At 37.5% G+C, this 20,472-nt stretch overlaps 2 protein-coding genes across 2 annotated transcripts in view; one reads left to right on the forward strand and one right to left on the reverse strand.

Annotated features, from left to right (window-relative positions):
* The window catches only part of LOC114539263 (deleted in malignant brain tumors 1 protein-like), a 13,105-nt gene extending 3,713 nt beyond the window's left edge, over window positions 1-9,392 (forward strand). Inside the window, exons 5-15 of the mRNA XM_028559894.1 lie at window positions 162-469; window positions 825-1,134; window positions 1,872-2,120; window positions 2,644-2,880; window positions 3,876-4,013; window positions 4,067-4,189; window positions 5,435-5,749; window positions 5,989-6,378; window positions 7,146-7,466; window positions 7,828-8,148; window positions 9,065-9,392. Coding sequence (XP_028415695.1) covers window positions 162-469; window positions 825-1,134; window positions 1,872-2,120; window positions 2,644-2,880; window positions 3,876-4,013; window positions 4,067-4,189; window positions 5,435-5,749; window positions 5,989-6,378; window positions 7,146-7,466; window positions 7,828-8,148; window positions 9,065-9,336 — 2,984 coding nt within the window. The 3' untranslated portion in view covers window positions 9,337-9,392. The remainder of the gene's footprint in view (window positions 1-161; window positions 470-824; window positions 1,135-1,871; window positions 2,121-2,643; window positions 2,881-3,875; window positions 4,014-4,066; window positions 4,190-5,434; window positions 5,750-5,988; window positions 6,379-7,145; window positions 7,467-7,827; window positions 8,149-9,064) is intronic.
* A 2,482-nt stretch (window positions 9,393-11,874) lies between these two features.
* On the reverse strand, window positions 11,875-17,822 carry LOC114539272. The gene is made up of 11 exons (XM_028559903.1): window positions 17,730-17,822; window positions 17,572-17,632; window positions 17,372-17,449; window positions 17,038-17,231; window positions 16,594-16,888; window positions 16,282-16,488; window positions 15,673-15,941; window positions 14,892-15,128; window positions 12,632-12,725; window positions 12,387-12,493; window positions 11,875-12,070 (listed from the first exon to the last, which is right to left on the reverse strand). Exons 1-11 carry the CDS (start codon window positions 17,820-17,822, stop codon window positions 11,894-11,896), a joined length of 1,812 nt encoding a protein of 603 aa, XP_028415704.1. The 3' UTR covers window positions 11,875-11,893.
* Window positions 17,823-20,472: the final 2,650 nt, after the last annotated feature.

Raw genomic sequence — 20,472 nt, forward strand, 5'->3', positions numbered from 1 at the left:
CCCGAAAAGGGAAGACGATATAACTGCCCTACCCCTCCCCTTCTCATTTTATCAGCAGGGCCAAATGGGGCAAAGATGCCTTCAATTTTAAAGAATTACGTTCTATATCATAACGAAATTCTATATCATTTTATGAATTTTATGAAGTGCATTGTACAAAGTTTCAGATTGCAAAAAAGATATTCTCGTTCTATGGGACAATTATAATTTTCTTGGCTTAAATCCGCACGTGAAAAGATTTTTGAAGAATTTTATCAGAAATAAGAAACTGGGCGTGGAGGAACATGGAACCCATCTTGGTTTCATTAGTGTCACAAGCTACAACACAGGAAGAAAATTATTTAAAGTAGGGGAACTTAGGAATAAAACTGAATTGATAAAGTGGTTGGATAGTTTTGAAAATAGCACTGATCCGAGCAGAAATACGACCATCATAAGAAAATCATATGAACTCGAGCACGTAACTAAAGTAAGTCAAACCCACTGGCAAAAGTACTCAGAAACTCCTGGAATATCTGTCATTTTCTCAATATTCTGTAATCAATTGTTGAAAGTTTCCCTCTACTACTGCATTTGCTTGCTTTTAGCCTAAAAACGGTCCAAATTAAATGTGAATCAGTAATCGTTTGAAGAAAATACTGAATCATCAAACATAGACTTTTATCAGTATACGATTACACTTTCACTGATTGTAGTCAACAATTAATTAAAGTTGAATAATAAATTATTTTTGTTTGGAATGCCTGCTCCTTTCAGGCTCGGTCGCTCAATGAAAGGAAGAGAGAAAATAATATGAAACGACAAATTCTCATCTTCAATTTAAGGTGTTCAACAACGGCAGCATCAACAAAACTTCCCGTCCTAACGTGGACGACGTCATTTTGTTGCTATTATTGAGCAACGGAACGGACGCTAGAATGGAAAATCAAAGCAGATTTAAGGATGAGTTTATGACAACAATAAAGAAAAATGTCACTATTATTGCCCTGCTTGGAAGCATTGGAGACGAGATCAAAGACTTGAAACTTCACATCAAGCATCGGTCGTCACCACAGCTAGTCTTTAATTCAGTACTCTCGGACAATTTTGACAATGTTGTGAGTAAAATTGTCGATGCTTCGTGCACACATTCAGGTATGCAGATGATGTTAAAAGTTAAGAAATGAAAAAGTTACGAAGTAAGCGAATAAAAACTCGCTATAAACCGACTTTTTAGACCAAAACTTGTACCCGCCGTTTAATATTTTTGCTGGTCATCATTTTCAAAACATGAATAGATATAAATTATGTACATGTTATTTACAGTCAGTCTGCGATGCCGGAATAAAAAAATATTTTCCCGCGGAGAATTAAACAAAAAGTTCTATTATATAGGTTTTACCCTGAGCTATTGGCTTATTCTATTGTGTTCTATTGTATTGTTCGTATAATTTTCTCAAATGCCTCAATTCCTCAATTGTTATGCGTTTTGAAATGTACATAATTATTGATTCGACATTACATGCAAAACTTTGAGAATCTATTTCATCACTTTTAACGTTGACGATTTTATAGGGAATATATATAAGCGTAATGACAAGTAACTAACAAGGAGGGATTTCGTTTTAGACCAATCAGCAAGTTTGTTTTCATTTTCAATAATCCAATCAGAATGTATAAATTTTGATAAGTACAATATATACCTTCTTACCTAATTACCTAAAAATTTAAACAAATATGACGATTAGTTTAAAACGAAATTCCTCCTTGTTCAAGTAACTCACGTGTTGCTAAATTATGGTTAGCTTCAAAATACACGATTCTGATTGTCCATTTATGTCTCTAGCAATGAGTAACAGCTTCTTCAAACAACCATTTCCCCTTTTTCTTAGGAGGATGTGGGTGCATAAGTGAACAGGAGTTCATTGCATATACTAAACCAGGAGCCCTCACTGGATTGGTTAATTGGACAATACCCGACGTCACGTGTTCTGATTACGAAAGAGGCCAGGTTGATCCACCTGATCTCACACCTCCTGCAAATTTCTCAGTGGGAAAGCACGTGATTACCTACCCGTACTCGTATAAACGTGGTGGCAAAGTGGTTCAATTTAAATGTTTTGTCAACTTTACTGTTGTTCGTGAGTATTTAGCCGGTTTCATTATTAACAACCGGGGTTAGTAACGCAGATAAACTGGGCTAAGGTTAGGGCTGCTTTCTACTGTCGCGTTTTTTATACGCACGTACACGAATGTAAAAGTCTAAATCCTTATACATGTCTAAGGAACTTAATTTGTTGACGCACGTGGTAAATGATAAAAATGTGGAGGCATTTAAACTTTTCCTCGCGTAAAAAATCAACGCGGCAGTGGAAAGCAGCCCCAAGAGGTAAGGAAACAACAAGGTAGAGTTGAAGATTAATTTTCTTTGAAATCTGAATGCAGATTTTTTAAAACACTCTAAAATACCAGTATTCTGTCTGTACTGAAATACAACTGGATCGTTCTGGCCGCTCTTACCGTATAAAAGGAAAGCGCCCTTAGAGCTTTGTACCGATCCGGGGTGTAAAAAAATAAACACGTCATTATGTCAGTTGCTTTTTTTGTATACAGAATCCTTAGTTGTTTTTTTTCTTCCTGCTTAAAAACGTTTTCTTTTTTTAGCTTGTGAATGTCCATGTCCGCAAACAGTGGAAAAAGATGTAGACTATAGGGGAAGGGCCTTTGTCAGTTGGGTAGAACCTAAACCGAATTGCCCAACCATACAAAGTTCAGGTAATCCGATCACAACCAGTGGATATTTTGCTTTTGGAAATTACACACAGAACTACAGCTACACGTACAGCAACGAGACCCAATCATTTGTTATTGAATGCCATGTAACAATTGTGGTAACTATAGGTGGGTTAACAGCATTTTAATTAACATAGTAACGCTACTGTATTTTATTATACTTTGAGCTAGTTAATCTGGGGCTTCATCAGTTAATTAATTAACTGATAAAAAGGGTAATTGCACTGTGTGGAGTGGGATTTGGTGTGAAATCAAACGTGGGATTACAAAATCACATTAGAGTAAAGACCCTGGGTACGAGGTTGGTCACAAGTGTGACATGTAATCAAAAGTTGTTGGGCAATTACTATCCTTAATTAACTTAAATCTACTAAATACGATCATTGCCATACATCTCCCCCAACTTCCCTCTCCCCAATCAATGATGGTTACACGTTTGCGAACAAAATATCCGTCTATTTGGGACACAACATTGAAAAGGGGGCGCGGGGGATCTGGGCTCGTGTTTTAATCGGAAATTTTGTTACATGTCGCAACCCTTTTGCAAATGATTGTACGCCACACGGCAGAGGTCATAAAAACAATGACGTAATAACAAATGAAGAATATCACACAATATATCACGTAATAAACATTTGCCAGCAAAAGTGCAAGAGGTCTGCATTTGGACACTTTACAGCTGAGAAGGATATCTATCCAGCTTCCCTTTATGCCAGGGGCCAGTTGTTCAAAGCTGGGTTAGCGCTAACCCTGGCATAAATTTTAACCACTGTTTTGGTTTAAGTGCTTCTGAGCCGCTGTTCATTTTAAAACCTTTACAAAATATGGCTTTTGTCAGTTCACAAAATATTTATGGAAAAAGATATTCAACTTTGTGAACAAGCGATTAGAAATATTGATGTAAAGATTTCCTTAAACCCGGGGTTAAGCTAACCTGCTTTTGAACAACACGCCCCAGGGTGTAATTCCTATAATTTCCAAGTATAACTTTACAAAAGTCTATTAATATGATTGCAAGTTAGAGCTGCAGTAATTTAATCTGACTTACTCTGGAACGCCACTGGTCGCTTACAATTCGGTTTTAATAATTTCCTATTGCCTAGGTCTATCAATCCAGTTAAAAGGGCCTTCAAGTTCAAATGGTGTTGGTCGTGTGGAAATATTCCATAACGGAAAATGGGGAACAATCTGTGACGACCAATGGGATATCAAGGATGCTAAAGTTGTGTGTCGTCAACTTGGTTATCAGGAAGCCTTTGCGGCCTTCAGGGAAAACTTGTTCCTCCTGGTTCAGGGCAGATATGGTTAGACAATGTTCATTGTTCTGGGAATGAGCAAAATTTGGCCAGTTGTTCCCATAGAGGCTGGGGAGTCCATGACTGTCGTCATTTTGAAGATGCTGGAGTGAACTGCTTTGGTAATCCGAATTTACATTTTTGCCACCTATTCTTATCAATCAGCTTCCTTCAATCTTCAGCCTTGTGCCCAGGCGCTTTAGTAGAAAAATATGTAACGTTGCGTTCAGGTACTATTTAGGCTCGTAATCCCCGAGCCCGAGGCTAGCTGGAAGCAGCAAAACAACTACAGCTGTAGATTGTAAATTTTAACCAGGCATAAACATTTCCTAGCAATTTTTTTATGTTTAATGTAATATTCAGCAGTTTCAGATAAAAGTTGCATACATTGGTACAAGTCTGCCAGGAAATCTGTTGGAATTTACATCATAAATCCGACACCTACCTTTTCAAAACCCTTGAATTGTATGTTTTTATAGTTATCGCCCAGTTTCATCCTATCTTTCCACATTTTATTTTGTATAAAGTTTTCAAAGCACTTTTACAAAAATGCTTGCGAAATTACAGTTAATTTTGTATTTTGCCATGCGATCAGAAAGTTGCTAATTACCCGCGTCACAGAATACGTATTATCAGAAATGTAACTTCGTGTCCCAAAATTTTCCCAAAATACAGACGTCATACAGAAGCCATCATTCCTTGTGATTTTTCATTATTTCTGCCGTTTAATTTTAGTAGTAATTTTGGGGTTTTAATTGATAAAAATAAATTAATTTATTTTGAAATGTATTTTCATCTCCGTAAATGTTAAAACATTAGTGAACTTACAATCATTTTTAAAAGTAGTTGGGTAATTACTATTTTTAAACAAAATCTACTATATATGATCATTGCCATACATCTCCCCCCACCCCCTTCCCCCCAATCAATGATCGTTACACGTTTGGGAGCAAAATGTCCGTCTTCTTCGGACACAACATTGAAAAGGGGGCGCGGGGATCTGGGTTTGTGTTTTAAGTCGGTAATTTCGTTACCTGTCCCAAGCCCTTTGAAAATGATAGCAGGTCACACGGCATAGGTCATAAATAAAATGACGTAATAACACATGAAGAATATCACACAATATATCACGTAATAAACATTTGCCAGCAAAAGTGCAAGAGGTCTGCCTTTGGAAACTTTACACCTGAGATGGATATCTATCCAGCTTCCCTTTATGCCAGGGTGTAATTCCTATAATCTCCAAGAATAACTTCACAAAAAATCTATTAATATGATTGCAAGTTCGAGCTGTAGTAATTTAATCCGACTTACTCTGGAACCACCACTGGTCGCTTACAATATAATTCGCTTTTAATAATTTCCAGGTTTTTTAATCCAGTTAAAAGGGCCTTCAAGTTCAAATGGTATTGGTCGTGTGGAGATATTCTATAACGAAACATGGGGAACAATCTGTGACGACCAATGGAATATCAAGGATGCTCAAGTTGTATGTCGTCAACTTGGTTACAAGAAAACCCTTGCGGCCCTTCAGGGATATCGTGTCCCTTCTGGTTCAGGGCAGATATGGTTAGACAATGTTCGTTGTTCTGGGAACGAGCAAAATCTGGCCAGTTGCTCCCATAGAGGCTGGGGAGTCCACAACTGTCGTCATTCTGAGGATGCCGGAGTGAACTGCATTGGTAATCGGCATTTATATTTTTGCAACCAAATCTTATCAATCAGCTTCCTTCAATTTTCAGCCTTGTACCCAGGCGCTTAGTAGAAAAACATATAATGTTGCGTTCAGCTGCTATTTAGGCTCGTAATCACCCAGCCTGAGGCTAACAGGAAGCAGAAAAACAACTACAGCTGTAGATTGTAAATTTTAACCAGGCATAAACATTTCCTAGTAATTTTTTATGTCTATTGTAATATTCAGCAGTTTCAGATAAAAGTTGTGCACATTGGTACAAGTCTGGCAGGAGATTTGATGGAATTTACACAATCAATCCGGATGGTAAGAGTTCTTTTCAGGTCTGGTGTGATATGACAACCAATGGAGGAGGATGGACGGTGATTCAGAGAAGGAAAGATGCAAGTGTGGATTTTTATCGTGGTTGGTCAGAATATAAAACAGGATTTGGCACTCTCTCTGGGAATTTTTGGCTTGGTTTAGACAAAATACATCGTTTAACAGAATCTGGTCAAAACACATCAAGAATTATCCTGAAGTCTGGTGATGCGATAGCTTCTGTAAAATATTCGATGTTTTCTGTGAGTCAGGAATCAGAGGGTTATAAACTCCACGTTGGTGGATTTTCCACAGAGGGTAAATATACAGGTTGCTATATACTGTCCAGAAATAACCTAAGGCCGATTTCAATTAGGCGAAATTTTTCGTCTGATATTCTTTTCAATTGTGAGAATTCGACCGTAGCGGATTCCCTTCATCGGTCAAAATTAAAAAGAAAATTGAAGCAAAAATTTCGTTTCGAAAAATTCCGCTCAGTGGAAAACTGCCCTGACACAGTGACACTGCAGTTGCGGTTGCAATTCGGTCGCGGTTGACCGCAAATCAAAGGAATACGTTTGCAGTTCGGTTCCTAACAAAATTTTATTAAGAGCTTAGATCGACAGCACAATAATGATAGCAAAAAAATCTTAAGAAATGTCTATCAGACCGAGTTAATATAAGCCGAGGTGTTAAACCTCCGTCTCACTACGGTTTGACCTCGGTCTGAGCTCGGTTCAACCGCGATAAGACGGAGGTTTAACGTAGATTAACCGTGATTTGTTAGGTTATTTCTGGATACTACTGTAGTCAACTGGGTTTTCCAGTCATTTCACAATTTGAGTGTGGAGTCAACCCTGTGTATAGTATTAAACTGAGGGTCTGTTGCATGCATGGGTTCTTGCAATCATATAATGTATCAAAAAGCTGGTCAAAAATATTTTGTATTTTACTAGTAATGGCTAAAAAGGCAGGCGAAAATTTAGGCTGAATTTTAATTTGCTAGCCATAATTGAGAAGATGATAAATTTTATCGTCCTCTTAAAAAGTCAGCCGTTTTATAATTATCGCATCCTCATTTTCAGGACCAACTATCAGGTTGCGGGGGCCATTAAGATCAAATGGTACAGGTCGTGTGGAAGTATTCCATAACGGAAAATGGGGAACAATCTGTGACGATAACTGGGATATTAAAGATGCTGAAGTTGTGTGTCGTCAACTTGGTTATCAAAAAGCTAACGAAGTCCTGCAAGGAAAGTATGTTCCCTCTGGCACTGGACCGATATGGTTAGACGACGTTCATTGCACTGGGAATGAACAAGAACTAACTAATTGTCCTTCTAAGAACTGGGGAAGCCATAATTGTCAACATTCTAATGATGCTGGGGTAAATTGTTCAGAAAAAGGTGAATTTGATAACCCAACATTCCTTGCATCAAAATCATTGCAATTAGCTTTTTTCTGCTCGCTTGTTTTGGTCAAGAGCTAGTTCAATGAGGAAAAACTCAGGAAACACTGAATGTTTAATAATTGTTTACGCACTGCAGTTTAATGGACACGTTAATAAAGGCATGTCAAAGTCTGTAAAAGCATTTTGAATGAATCCTATTCAATAATTCTAAAGCAGATAAAATTATTTCTTAAATTTGCCCGGAATTACTAAAGAATTATTTTGCTCTTTGGAATGATATTTAGGTCCTAAATTTACTATATGTTGGTTTAGTGAACTGTTGGTAATAACCCTCAGGAACATTACCATAATTTTAGATGAAACAGTGAGGCTGCAAGGGCCATTAAGTTCCATGGGTATTGGTCGTGTGGAGGTATTTCATAACGGAACATGGGGAACAATCTGTGACGACGAATGGGATATCAAGGATGCTCAAGTTGTGTGTCGTCAACTTGGTTATCAGCAAGCCCTTGCAGCCCTTCAGGGAAATCTTGTCCCTTCTGGTTCAGGGCAGATATGGTTAGACGATGTTCGTTGTTCTGGGAATGAGAAAAATCTGGCCAGTTGTTCCCATGGAGGCTGGGGAGTCCACAACTGTCATCATTCTGAAGATGCTGGAGTAAAATGTGCTCCAAAAGGTATGTACTATGTAATCCATCATGATATCCAAAACTTTTAGCAAATCAGCCTCCTTCACGTTTTCACGTGGAAAACAAAATGAAATCACATGTTTTACCTCGCTTTCATTGTTCTTGCTTAGGCTCGCCCCATGATGCTTAGCATCTTCCTAGTTCTAGTTACGATGACAAAGCAAACCGAATAGTGGAGAATTAATGGCTTATTTTATAAAGCATGATAAAAAAGTGGAATTGCTTTTAATGAGGGTTGTAATTTTTTGCCTGGGAGGTGAACTTGCACTAGTAACTGATATATGTAATAGTAAAAGTCTGGCCGACTCTGGCCTGCCGTAAATTTAGGGCTGTTTTCCACTGTCGCGTACGTACACGCACGTAAAAGTTAAAAATTATGAAATCAACGATTAAATAGATTACGTGCAAAAAAAGCGACAGTGGAATGCAACCTTTACATACCAATTTCCCATGTGTCAAAAATTGACACCATTTTCCTGCAACTCAATGAAAATACGATTACTTTAACTCATATCCAAGAAAACGTGTGCAAAGTAAAGGCTGCTTTCCAGTTACGCGTTTTCATGCGGACTTAAAGTCTAAATTCATATACACGTTGTTATCTTTGAAAAAACTAAGTAAATAAATCTAAAGAACTTAGTTTTCCGCATATTTTAGTTTGCATCTGCAGACCTTGGTGTTAAAAAATAAACATTTAGGAGCATTTAAAAATTTCCGTGCGTGTACCTGCGTATAAAAAACGCGTAACTGCATGGAAAGCAGCCCTAAGGCCTAAAAGAATAGTTAAATTTAATATTCTCATGTTACACGGAACATGTTTGTACCGTTGTTTGCATTTGTACGCGGTGAAGGTCTTTTCTGCTATAGTAAATACGAACTGAAAATTAATATAATTTAATTTCAGAAAATGCTGGAGATTCGTTGATTGATAATAACGGGGCAAAATTCAGTACCAAGGATAGAGATAACGACATGTCGAGTGAATTCAACTGTGCTGTGCTCCACACTGGTGCATGGTGGTACAGTAACCATGACAACACATGCGGAAACTCCAATCTCAACGGTTTCTTCCCCAGGGCAGGTATATCTTCAGGTGGAATGACATGGTACAACTGGAACAACAATCGACTATCTATGACAAAAAGTGAGATGAAACTCCGGCAGGCTGATTTTTAGAACAGCATTCCACGCAGGATTGTTGGTAATTTACAACACAGGCCTAGAAAACATTATTTCACTGAGTAATGACAGTTTAATGCTGTAGCAGAGTGTTGTAGAATTGATCATATTAATGTTATTAATTATTAGACTAATAATGAATGTGTATGATATACAATTGTAGAAATATTTTCACAAGACGAAAAATAGAATGTTCTTTCACTGAAATAGACATGGAAGCATATATGACAGCTGTAGCTTTACCTAATCATAATACTGAATAATTTAAGAATTGCGTTTCGTTGTACTTGTGGTTTTTTAGATAATATGTTCCCCTCTTCTTCTTTTGACTCATAATTTATCATATTGAACGCGGGGATGTTTATTTTAGAAAATCGCTATAGCATAGAGTTCACTGCGCTATAGCAGCTAGCGCATGCATGTGATGAAACTTCACAGAAATGACAAGAAACATATATATTGCTCGAAAACCAAATCCTCTTCTCTCTGGAGCCAAGCGATTGAACTTTTTTCCATATATTTATGATTAGCTAGTCATTAACAACTTTTTTGTGAACTAGTTGTTAGCAAAACATATCATGATTACAAATAAACTGACACATGCATGCATATAGACATCGCGATTTCAGTGCAAATAACAATTAACAAGGAAAGTTCAAACAAATATAGCCTGGTTTTCATTTAGTGGTAATCAGTTGTGAACATCATGTCAAGGTGCTGATGTGTTCAAATATTTCTAGATGTGTGTGCACCGATTGCCACAGAACCATAAAGTCCTGCTAGCTGAACCGTTTAACTTTTATCAAATCACGTACGTTTTCGAGATCCAATTTCGCTGGCAATTAGGGATGATAACGTCGCATGTTAGATGGTGTCATATTTCGTAAACATCATCCTTGTAAAGCCACTATAACATTCATTAATTGTGTAGGAGGACGAAACTAATGAAATGATCCTCTATTGTGATCAACCGTAACTTCTGTCTAGCCTAGCACATGCATGCAGGAGAGAAATATGTTATTATAAAGTTAACTTTTTTATCGAGCTTGAATTTGGTATTTCTTTTGAAATGGGGCTTGTTAATTGGTTGTATATATAAATTTTCCCAAAATAGCGTTCTGCATGAGGTTGGATTACATTTTTTTACATTGGATTTACAGTCGACTTGAGCACACATGACAACAGAATAACGAATGACAGAATGGCCACTCAGGGGTACAACATGTACACCCCCTGGCATGATCCGCCATTTTGCGGGTAAGTCGATGCCATGCACAGAATAACGAAGGATTTCTGTTCAACATTTTATTTCAAACAGAAGAAAATCACTGAACTTATTTACACACATCACTCATCAGGTATTCGATAGGACAGGCTTCGGGGCCTAATACTAATAGTCGCACAATAAAAATATTATATATAAATACGAATTGTATATGTATATCGGTAAAATAATAAACGTATCGGTAGGCATTACATTTTCCTCACGTCAATAAAGTTGTTGGAATCTTGTTATCTTTATTTGTAAAAAATAACAATTTTCCTCGCTCATGAATTATGCTTCACATACTTCGGTCGAAACGGGAAAACAAATGGTATGGCTTGCCAATCCTCAGCTCTTGCTTACGAATAAACGCTCCGAACTAGAAATAAGAAAAAGAAAAGAAAAAAGATGCGCATCCCGTCACATGATAACAAACTTCCAATAAAACCGCCGAGCCCCATGTTTGAACGTACTACCAACAAACAGAGAAGATATAAAGGATCGGGAAAACAAACTCTAGAAGTTCATGGTGGGCCCATAATATTATATTTCTCCCTCCGTTTGCTTGCATAATCATAACAGGCCTCCCAAGTTCCACGCCTTTGGCTTTGTGTAATTTGAATTACTTAATACTTATTTCCTAACGCTGAGGGAAACAGTGTGTTTTGTGCTAAATAAAAATAAACCAGAGGCCAGAGAAGAGCCAATTCCTATAAACAGTGCCTGTATAGATTAGAATATGAAACAATATAAAGTTAACTTCAAAAACAGTAGAAAAATTCTTTATTCCGAAAAATATACATGTTCGCCACTTCCCTGTGATTTCTGAAGGGAAAGCATAGGAATGCGCATCAAATTTCATAATTTGTCCTAGGGAAAATTATGATATCTGAAGCCAGTTCGTGTTGATCACTCCTAATCATTTAGATTTGAAGCCCTCTACGCGTGGACCTCTTGTCCAATAGGAAAGAACTATAGGTATATACCAGTAGTATTCGTTAACATAATGAGCGAATTTAGCTAAAACATTTTATATAATTCGACAAATTAGCACACAGTCAACCTTAAACTATTCTAAACTTGTTTTAATAGAGTATATAGATACCAACATTTTTTAACCTTATGCAGCATTGTTGAGATTTGAGCGTTGAAAATTTTCAATATTTCAATTCACCTGCTATATCAGTCAACTTATATAAATAATTTCAAATCATAGTCATAACATTAGAGATGGAAGCGAAATTGCAAAAAAAAACACCTTCTCCCGAAATCCTAGGAAATATTTTATCCTCATTTTAACATATTTCGCCATTTGTCTTTCAGGTTTTGCGGAGTCCTTTGCGGCATAAAACTGTAATGATTCAAAATCTTTTTCCATTGAAAGCCATATTTAGAAACGCCTTCCTTGAGGTTTTCCTCTTCTTGGACAGTGAACGGACATCGTTTCTTTGGCTTATAGCAAGTAGCCTGGAAAACACACACAGATTTAGTAAATTCACAATGCATGTTTAGCTGTGAAAACACTCATGAACAACATGAGACAGTGATGAAAGATAATAAACTATTACGTCGAGAAAAAATAAAATTACTACAAACGCTCTGAAAAGCACCCTACAAGTAAGTTTTGCTTCTTAATCGTGTTGAAATTTGCAAATGGGATGGGAGCATATGAACGTCTGTTCACAACAAATTAGACAAATTGCAAAAATTGAATGTAAATATTTGCATATCCTGGGTTAAGTTAGCCGTGTTTCGAACAACTGTCCCCAGAAATAAAACTTACCTGCATTAAACTTGTGTATTTCTGTTTCAACGTTTTTGCAGACCTTCTCGTACTAAACTCGCAATATCTCTCAATGATACTGAATCTCGGCCCGTATTTGTCCACGCCTGTTAACGATTGACATATATATAAAACGATGGACATAAGTTATTTGAAAAAGCTAGGCCAATAAATTGAAAGAAGCAGCGCTAAGGGCTGTTTCTCACAGTCTGTTCATCAGCGTAAACATTGCAACGACTACCAACCTTCTTTGAGAATTTCAATTTCGCGTGCAGTAAAAGGTTTTTTGGTGGGCCTTGAACTGTTCTTTTGTTCATCGGGTTTTACTCTCTTTGCTATCTAAAAAATACATCTGCCATTGATTTCATACTCGAATACCAAAATACAACCTATAACGTTGCAATTAAAGCATTTTGAATTTATATACTGACGCTTCGGGTAGTATTGGTTTTGGGGCCCTGTTTGGTTGCGACTGGTGCTATGGCGCATGGCCAATTGACTGGCGGAGTTACAATATTGCCGTTCTAGAGCTATATCCGATTGTCCTCAGCCTGTGTTTATGGGGATCAAAAATGCGCAATCATTGTATCTTGTTTCTCACGGATAATGAAGCTTTGGTGTCTGTTATTAATAAGCAAACATCAAAGGATTCTTATATCATGACACTCGTTCGCCGGATGGTTTTGGTTTGTTTAGAAAACAATATTTTATTCAAAGCAAAGCATATACCAGGTAAACAAAATGTCCTAGCTGATTGTTTGTCTCGTTTACAGCTCCAAAAATTTTCACAATTGGCGCCGGCCGACATGCATCGAGCTCCAACGCCTATTCCCTTTAACCTGCTGCCGAAAAATTGGCGACTATAGTTTCTCAATTAGCTCAAAGTAGCTTGCAACCTTCTTCAGTGCCGACTTATAAGCGGGCATGGGCACTTTTTACGCAATTTCATGTGGCAATTTTTAATGAGGGATCGTTCACTTTGCCTTTGTCGCCCTCAGTCGTCGCGTTATTCATAGCGTACTTATTTGACCTCAAGTGCGCCTCTTCAACAGTTAACACTTATGTATCTGCACTGGGTTATACTCATCGCATGTCCGATCTACCGGACCCAACGAGAGTTTTCTACGTAACGCAAATATTAAAGGGGTATGGTAAGAAAGGCTTCCGCTTAGATAGTAGGTTGCCTATAACTTTACCAATTCTCAATCGTCTTATTGAGGCTGCGCCTCATATTGCTGGGTCACCGTACCAAATATGTCAATTCCGGGCAATGTGCTCTTTAGCATTTTTTGCGTTCCTGAGAATTGGAGAAATAACTAAGAAGTCAAATAACCAACCCCTTCAATTGCGACAACTCTCCAAACTATCTTCCGATGATGGCCGGGTTGCAGGCATAAGGTTGACTTTCGAGGATTTCAAGCACAATTATAACAGTAGACCTTTTAGTTTGGAAATTCACAGGCAAACAGCATGCTGTCCTGTTCGCTTATTAGAGGAGTACATGATTTTGCGAGGTGCCCAGCCCGGAGCTATTTTTCTATCCCAACTGGGCATTCCAGTCTCATGTGACGAGTTTGCCAATCTTCTTAAAAAGGCTTTCCGCTTCTGTGGACTCGATACTTCCAAATATAAGTCTCATTCATTTCGAATAGGCGCCGCCTCCCACGCAGCTGAACACGGGCACTCGGATGCCCAAATTCGAACTATGGGGCGTTGGAAATCGAACGCATTCCTCAAATATATACGTTTTTCTTCCCTATCAACATAGTTTGGATGAATTTTCGAGCGGAAAACTTGCGGGGAGTTTTCTGCTCGAATTGTGCATTTCTTTCTTCCTCAGCTTGCACATGGTCAGCAAGGGCGATCGTTTGCATTCTGGGGGAGGAAATAAAGTGCTTATAACAGGGTGATGGAGAAGCTTCTTCTTGGCGCGGTAATGTTGTGACTCTGCTAAACTAATATCAGTTAAGTGTAGATTATCAGCAAAGGTGATAATCAATGTAGCTTACCAGCAAGGGTGATAATCAGTGTCGATTATCAGCAAGGGCGATATCTATGCTTTTGTAAGTGCCTTTTTGCCCATGTTCGTTTATAAGGTCTCCTATTGTATTACGAAACTTTCTGCATGCATCCATTTCCTTGGGGTGGGGTCAACTTGCTTTGCTTCGTTGTTTTGGCGGTAATTTGCCTCCACCCTTTTCTGAGCGTAAATATTTGGAATTTTAATGCAATGTATTAATAAATATCGTTTTGTTTAATAGAAATAAAGCGGCTAGGAGAACCATTACTCCTAGCCAAAATTATCCCAAAACGGCGTAAAATTTAATGTGTCTTTATTATGCTCAGAAAACTGAGCTGCGGAAAGGGTATGCAAAATTCATGGCTGGCAATATATCTATGCGTAAATAAATCACATTGCATAAATACCTAAACAACCATACAGTAGTGCACTCAAACGTATGCTTCCTACTCACATGTCTAACGAATAGCTGCGTCATATCCTACCTCTCTGGGGAAGCCTTCACAGCGCACGTTAACCTTTGGAGACGACACGAAGTCGAAATCTGGTGACCGTTTTTTTGTTTCTTTAATTTTTTTGTATCTTTGAAGAGCAGATACCACTTCCATAACAAACAAACGATGTTCAGTACACGTGTTGATGCTACGTCGTATACTACTGAGATAATTACGGCTGTCTACTTTAGCGAAGTCCACGCGACATCCCAGACATTTACGGCAGATCTAAAATAAAAATAATCTTTTTTACTTAATTTCTGCAGGAACCAAAATAATAAGAACGAAAATGTACTGATCATGCGAAAAAATGGAAATGGGACTTGAAAGGTGTGAATGTATCAAAATCGAGCAATCTGAAAAAATAATTAACAATAAGATTATTAACGCCTAGCAATTATCACTTAACGGTGATTTTCACACAAATTCGTATTTAACTCAATTTAAGAATTATTAAAATATTATGCAGCAGAACTTTTAGAGTGTTTCCTCAAGCATTCTTTTTAAGGTAGGACGTCTTTAGGTATCGCGCAAACATTTTCAAGCTTATCATCAGGGCCCAGGGGACAAGAACAAAATCAATTTCACGGGTGGCATACTTCAATAGTTCGCTTCTCTTTTGATCTATAATGCTATCACTGGGTGTATATAATTAAAGGCTTTTTAATAGCCTTAAGGCCAATAAAAACATCTAAAAGAATAATTGCAACAAGAAAGTGGCATTTATTAATACCGTTAAGGAGAAGAGATCGTATTAATTCATTAAATTTACCCCTTTTTTGTTGTGTTCAAACAACAAAGGCTCCTTTCTTTTTTTCCTGGGTGGGAAAGGTGCTTTCAATATCAGGTCATGTACTGGTATATCAACATCGACAGACTTATCAATTGGAGATTCAGAAGGAATTTCTTGACCAGGGGAAGCAGAATCTTCATGATCAGATTCTGACAGTCGAAGCCGTCGTTTTGAACTTTTTCCGTTGTTTCTTTTCTCGTTGGCCGTTGTTATGAACGGCCTCTTGCTAGCTTTGCTGTTGATAATTTCTATATTTGAAATAATAATTAACAGCATTGTTTACATTCGATGGATTGAGAGAAAAAACGATTTGGCAGTTTTTATGCTAGATTTACTAGAGAGTTAATTGGATTTTTCTCCTCATTAGGTAAGAGCAAAGCAGGAAAATCATGGGGTTATACTTTTCCATAAAAAATATTTTGAGAAAGATTTAAACGTAGATTCTGATGTTTGATGTTTGAATGGTTTTATTAAGTAGCTACACTAATTTAATTTTGTACGCGTGATGGGCGCACGAAAAATAAATAAATATATTTCCAGAACACAAAAGAACATAACATCGTTCTTGGAGGGATGTTGATAACTCACCTGTCTTCGGATTTTTAGGAGTTTCACCACAACGAATGTTTGCAACTTTTTCGCAATTGCTATCACCATTACAGGTTTCAGAACAGACGTCAGATGAAGATCTAATTGTATCTACATCCAATTCCTTTTGACTGGGTATAATTTCGGAATTTGGGTCAGGGTTAGTTTCCAAATCCTCCACTTTTGGATGATCCTGATTATAGTCAACTGTACAATCAAACGTATTTGAGTGAATGGGTATTTGCTTATTCGAATCAGTTACAGGACCCATTTTGATCGAATTTCCAAACGGGTGAGGCAAAGGTGATTCACTGGTCTTGGAGGCTTCGCTTTGTTCTGACAATCCTACAACATCACCATTCTGAATTTTTTCGCCCTGCATATCTTCACTCACAATCTGATTGCAAGGACTGTCGTTTCTTGAATTACTATCTGTGGAATTTAATTTCTCCTTCATCTCATCACATGTGACACCTGTCTCGCTAACTGAAGTATCTACTTTATTGCTGTCAACGTCTTTATTCCAAAAAATCACGCCAGAACGCGTTGTAGTGTTCATAATATCCATTAAACGATCAATTCGATTGTCACTGACTGACTTTTGTTCCTACAAGGATAATATGAAACTAAAAACCTTCAATCATCTCATGTCTAGCTACAGTTAAAAGCAAACTTATCGTGTATTACTAAGCTAAAGAAACAATGCTAAATTAATCTAAAAAAGTATTTTCAAGCTAATTGCAATACTCTTCTCACCACTGTAAATGCACAGAGTTCTTTTAAAGAACGGACTTCATTCGTTAAATCTTTAATCCGGTTAACTATCATATCAGTTTGTCCAGATGGCATTATGTCTCTGTTTTCTACATTACTTTCACAACCATTACTACTCCCATTCTCTACATTTGTAACATCTACTTCACCTTCACCTTCTATATTCTGTTTTCCATCTAGCAGGAAAAAAAAATATTGCATGAAATGTACCCTGGCCAACAACTGTTATACTTAATTACCACTTCGGTATTCGTACTGGCATCTTAATAACAGTTTTTCCTACATTAAATGATTAAGAATTAATATGGCAGCATACTTTCCACTTGAAGTAAGTTTTCTGGCGCTATCTGTAATTTTTTTAAGACGTCATCCATACACTCCGGAATCGTTATTCCTGAAGAAGTGAATGAAAGATTTAAAAATGCATCAATTCCTTAGCCTAAGCGCAATTCCTTTAAAACTGTTGTGATTGAATTTTTTTATTATCAGAAAACAGATGTCGTTTAAAAGACTTACTGGTTTGCTCTAAGTACGTTTGCAAAACACATAAAGCGGACTTTTGTAACTCCTGGCAATTCTATAAGGGACTCAAATACAACATGGTCAACAAAATTAATAAAGTATCCAGGGTGACAATCAACACTTGGCCACAGTCCTTGCTACACGCAACCTACCTGATTTTCGGCCAACACCTTCACTACCGTGGGCATCCCATCATTCGTTAAAAACTGTTTGCAACTTGAGTCTGGAAAGAAACGTGCTAACATCTTTACTACGAAAACCGTTGTAACGCGACTTTCGACTTTTCAAAACGTTCGGTTGGATTGATGGATTTTGGATTTTCTGTTCGGTCAATCAAATTAAAGTGGGCGGAATTTTTTAGTCCATCAATCACAATCGGTGTGAAAAAGCTCCGCCCATATTAACTTGATTGGCGGAACAGAAAATCCCAAACTCAACCAAACGTTTTGTTTATCGAGAGTCGCGATACAACGGTTTTCGTAGTAATAAAAAGGTTTCCACGGTACACTTGGTTTTACACTTATTAAACAGTCATCTTGAGGAGCTGCTTTTTTTGCATGCTCAGTTTATTTGAGCAGTATTATGACACACTGCTTACAGTATAAAATTTTCTAGGGGTTTTAGCTGATGGAAAATTTGGTTTTAGCTGACGGAAGTTTTATATACCTACATATACGACTTAACCGGTGGACTTTAATAGCAGTGGAAAGATTCTGCAGCTATATCAAACCGAACATTCTTGCACGTGTTTGATCGATTGGTTTTTGGACGCACCAGACTTCCACTCTAAAATCCACATCCACTTACCACATCCTTCAATACACGCAGAGAGTGTTATCAAACACTGTATTTTAAACTTGGGAGATGCAAAACAAAGCTGAAGTGATTGCAAAAGGAGAGGAACAATTTCCATTTCCGCTATACTGTCGCGACACATGTCTATCAAGATATAAAAAATTATTGCACCTTCTCTTAAGTAACAATTGTTGCACTCTTACCGAAAATATCCAGTACCAACAGTATGCGAAAGGGGCATTCTACAATATTGGTTCCGTTAGATAGTCTACTGTTTCGCAACTCGGATCCGCCCGACGGATTTCTTTCGTAAGTGCAATAACAGTTTACAATAGAAATCCGTCGGGCAAAACTGGATAGGGAGTTTTAGCAGCGACTACGTGTACGAGCACGAGATTCATCATTCTTGCGCGTTGTTTGCATGCTTACGCCATCAGCGCAAACTCGTAGTCGTTGGGCTTTCGAGTTTAGAGTAAGAAATTTGCCAAGAAACTCGTACTCAAAAACCCGGCGACTACGAGTTTTGGCTGATGACGTAAGCAAACAACGCGCGAGAATGACGAATCTCGTACCTGCAGTCGCTGCTAAAAAACTCCCCAATATATTAATATTCAACACCCCCCACACACACAATTATTGTTCTAGTTACGCCTTTGATCAGTCTGATAAAAAAATATGGAAATGAAGTAATTGATAGCTACTGTTACGTCGACGCAGTATGACGAGTATATGTATATTCATGAAATAAATTTTAGCGTACCATTGTCACGCACAGCTGCATCTATTGTCAATATCAAGATCTGAAGAACAGTGGAAGGTATTTGGCCACCAGCAAGCAGATCTTCTCGAAATATATCATATAATACCCTTATACCTCCTACCAGACGAAAATTGACTTGACAACGACCTAAAGGGGAGTGTGTTTCAAGGCAAGAACTGAATTGGTTTAAATTATGCGTCTCTATATGAGGCCAACTGGAGAAAGAAGGGGAAAATTATTTAAAAAATGGCCAGCATTGGGAAGAACAAAAAAGTACAACAACTTCACAAGTATAATTAATATTTAAGAACTACAGGAAGTTGAATTTTTATACTTACTATTATTTGCTAAACAATTTGTTAGAAATGTGAGTGTACTGGTTTGTATACGTGGATAATCGGAATTCCTTAGATAAGTTACAGCAGCGGGAAACGCCGACGAACATAGAAATTGGTTGTCATCTTCAATTAAAAAAAAATTGTGTTATAAAATGATTAAAACTGCAACCATGCATTTGTTGATAATTGGAAGTATTTTGCACATCAAATGATTTCCTCATCGAATAAAACTTTAAAATTTCTCTTCGCGAAAAGAGGTAGCTATATACATGTCTCCCTTTTTGCACATCCGTAAATTATACGCTCATTCTAGCTCCTATATCAAAAGAAGAAAATTGCACAAAAAATCAGAGCAAAACAAAAACGGTAGAAATTAATGCATACTGTTTTGTGGGTTATAAACACAAACAGACAAGGCATGTGTCGCTGTTTGCCAGAGGTTGATCAGAGCTTCATTTTCTTGGCAATTTGATGAGAGGTATTCCGCTAGTCTATTCGGTAGGCGTGGAGAATGCGATGGAGAACGAACATCCCTGGAAAAAATCACAGTCAATTTGTTCTTGAAATACTTAAGTGGAAGTCAAGTCCGTGAACAAACGGTTTGTTAACATTTTGAATATCTATACTTTTTAAAAATACGTACGCTTTGTTAATTTGCAGCTAATTCTGTATTTAGGTTCGCTGCGCTTCTAATGAACGTATATTAAAGCGCATGTGCAGAAAAAATGTGAACATGCAAAATTTAGACCAAATTATTGTAGAGAGGGCCCTCCTTTGTAACGAGCAGAACCGATCTGATCAAACGACATGAATCCAGTGAATATATAATCCCCGAGGTTACTGATTTTTAAACGAAGTTAATTTGGACAACTGACGTCTGTCACTTGGTTTTCCTTCTCGTAGGACGGTCTCGCATGTCACTTCCCGTATGTGAAAAGCCGAACTGTGAAATACTTGTCAGCCGCATGTTTGACCAGTTTAACTGAATGATCATCATCCAAT

This window comes from Dendronephthya gigantea, unplaced genomic scaffold (assembly GCF_004324835.1).
Source record: "Dendronephthya gigantea isolate DGI-Jeju-01 unplaced genomic scaffold, DenGig_1.0 000003F, whole genome shotgun sequence".
Classification (NCBI taxonomy): Eukaryota; Metazoa; Cnidaria; class Anthozoa; order Malacalcyonacea; family Nephtheidae; genus Dendronephthya; species Dendronephthya gigantea.

Bases quoted from the DNA above. Each gene is read 5' to 3' on its own strand.
- LOC114539272 (XM_028559903.1), bottom strand. From the start codon at position 17,822: ATGTTAGCACGTTTCTTTCCAGACTCAAGTTGCAAACAGTTTTTAACG. The intron at 15,129-15,672 runs GTAAATTTAATG...TTTTTATTTTAG, and splicing joins TTGAACACAACAAAAAAGGG to ATCTGCCGTAAATGTCTGGG. The intron at 12,071-12,386 runs GTAAGTTTTATT...TGTGTTTTCCAG, and splicing joins AATACACAAGTTTAATGCAG to GCTACTTGCTATAAGCCAAA.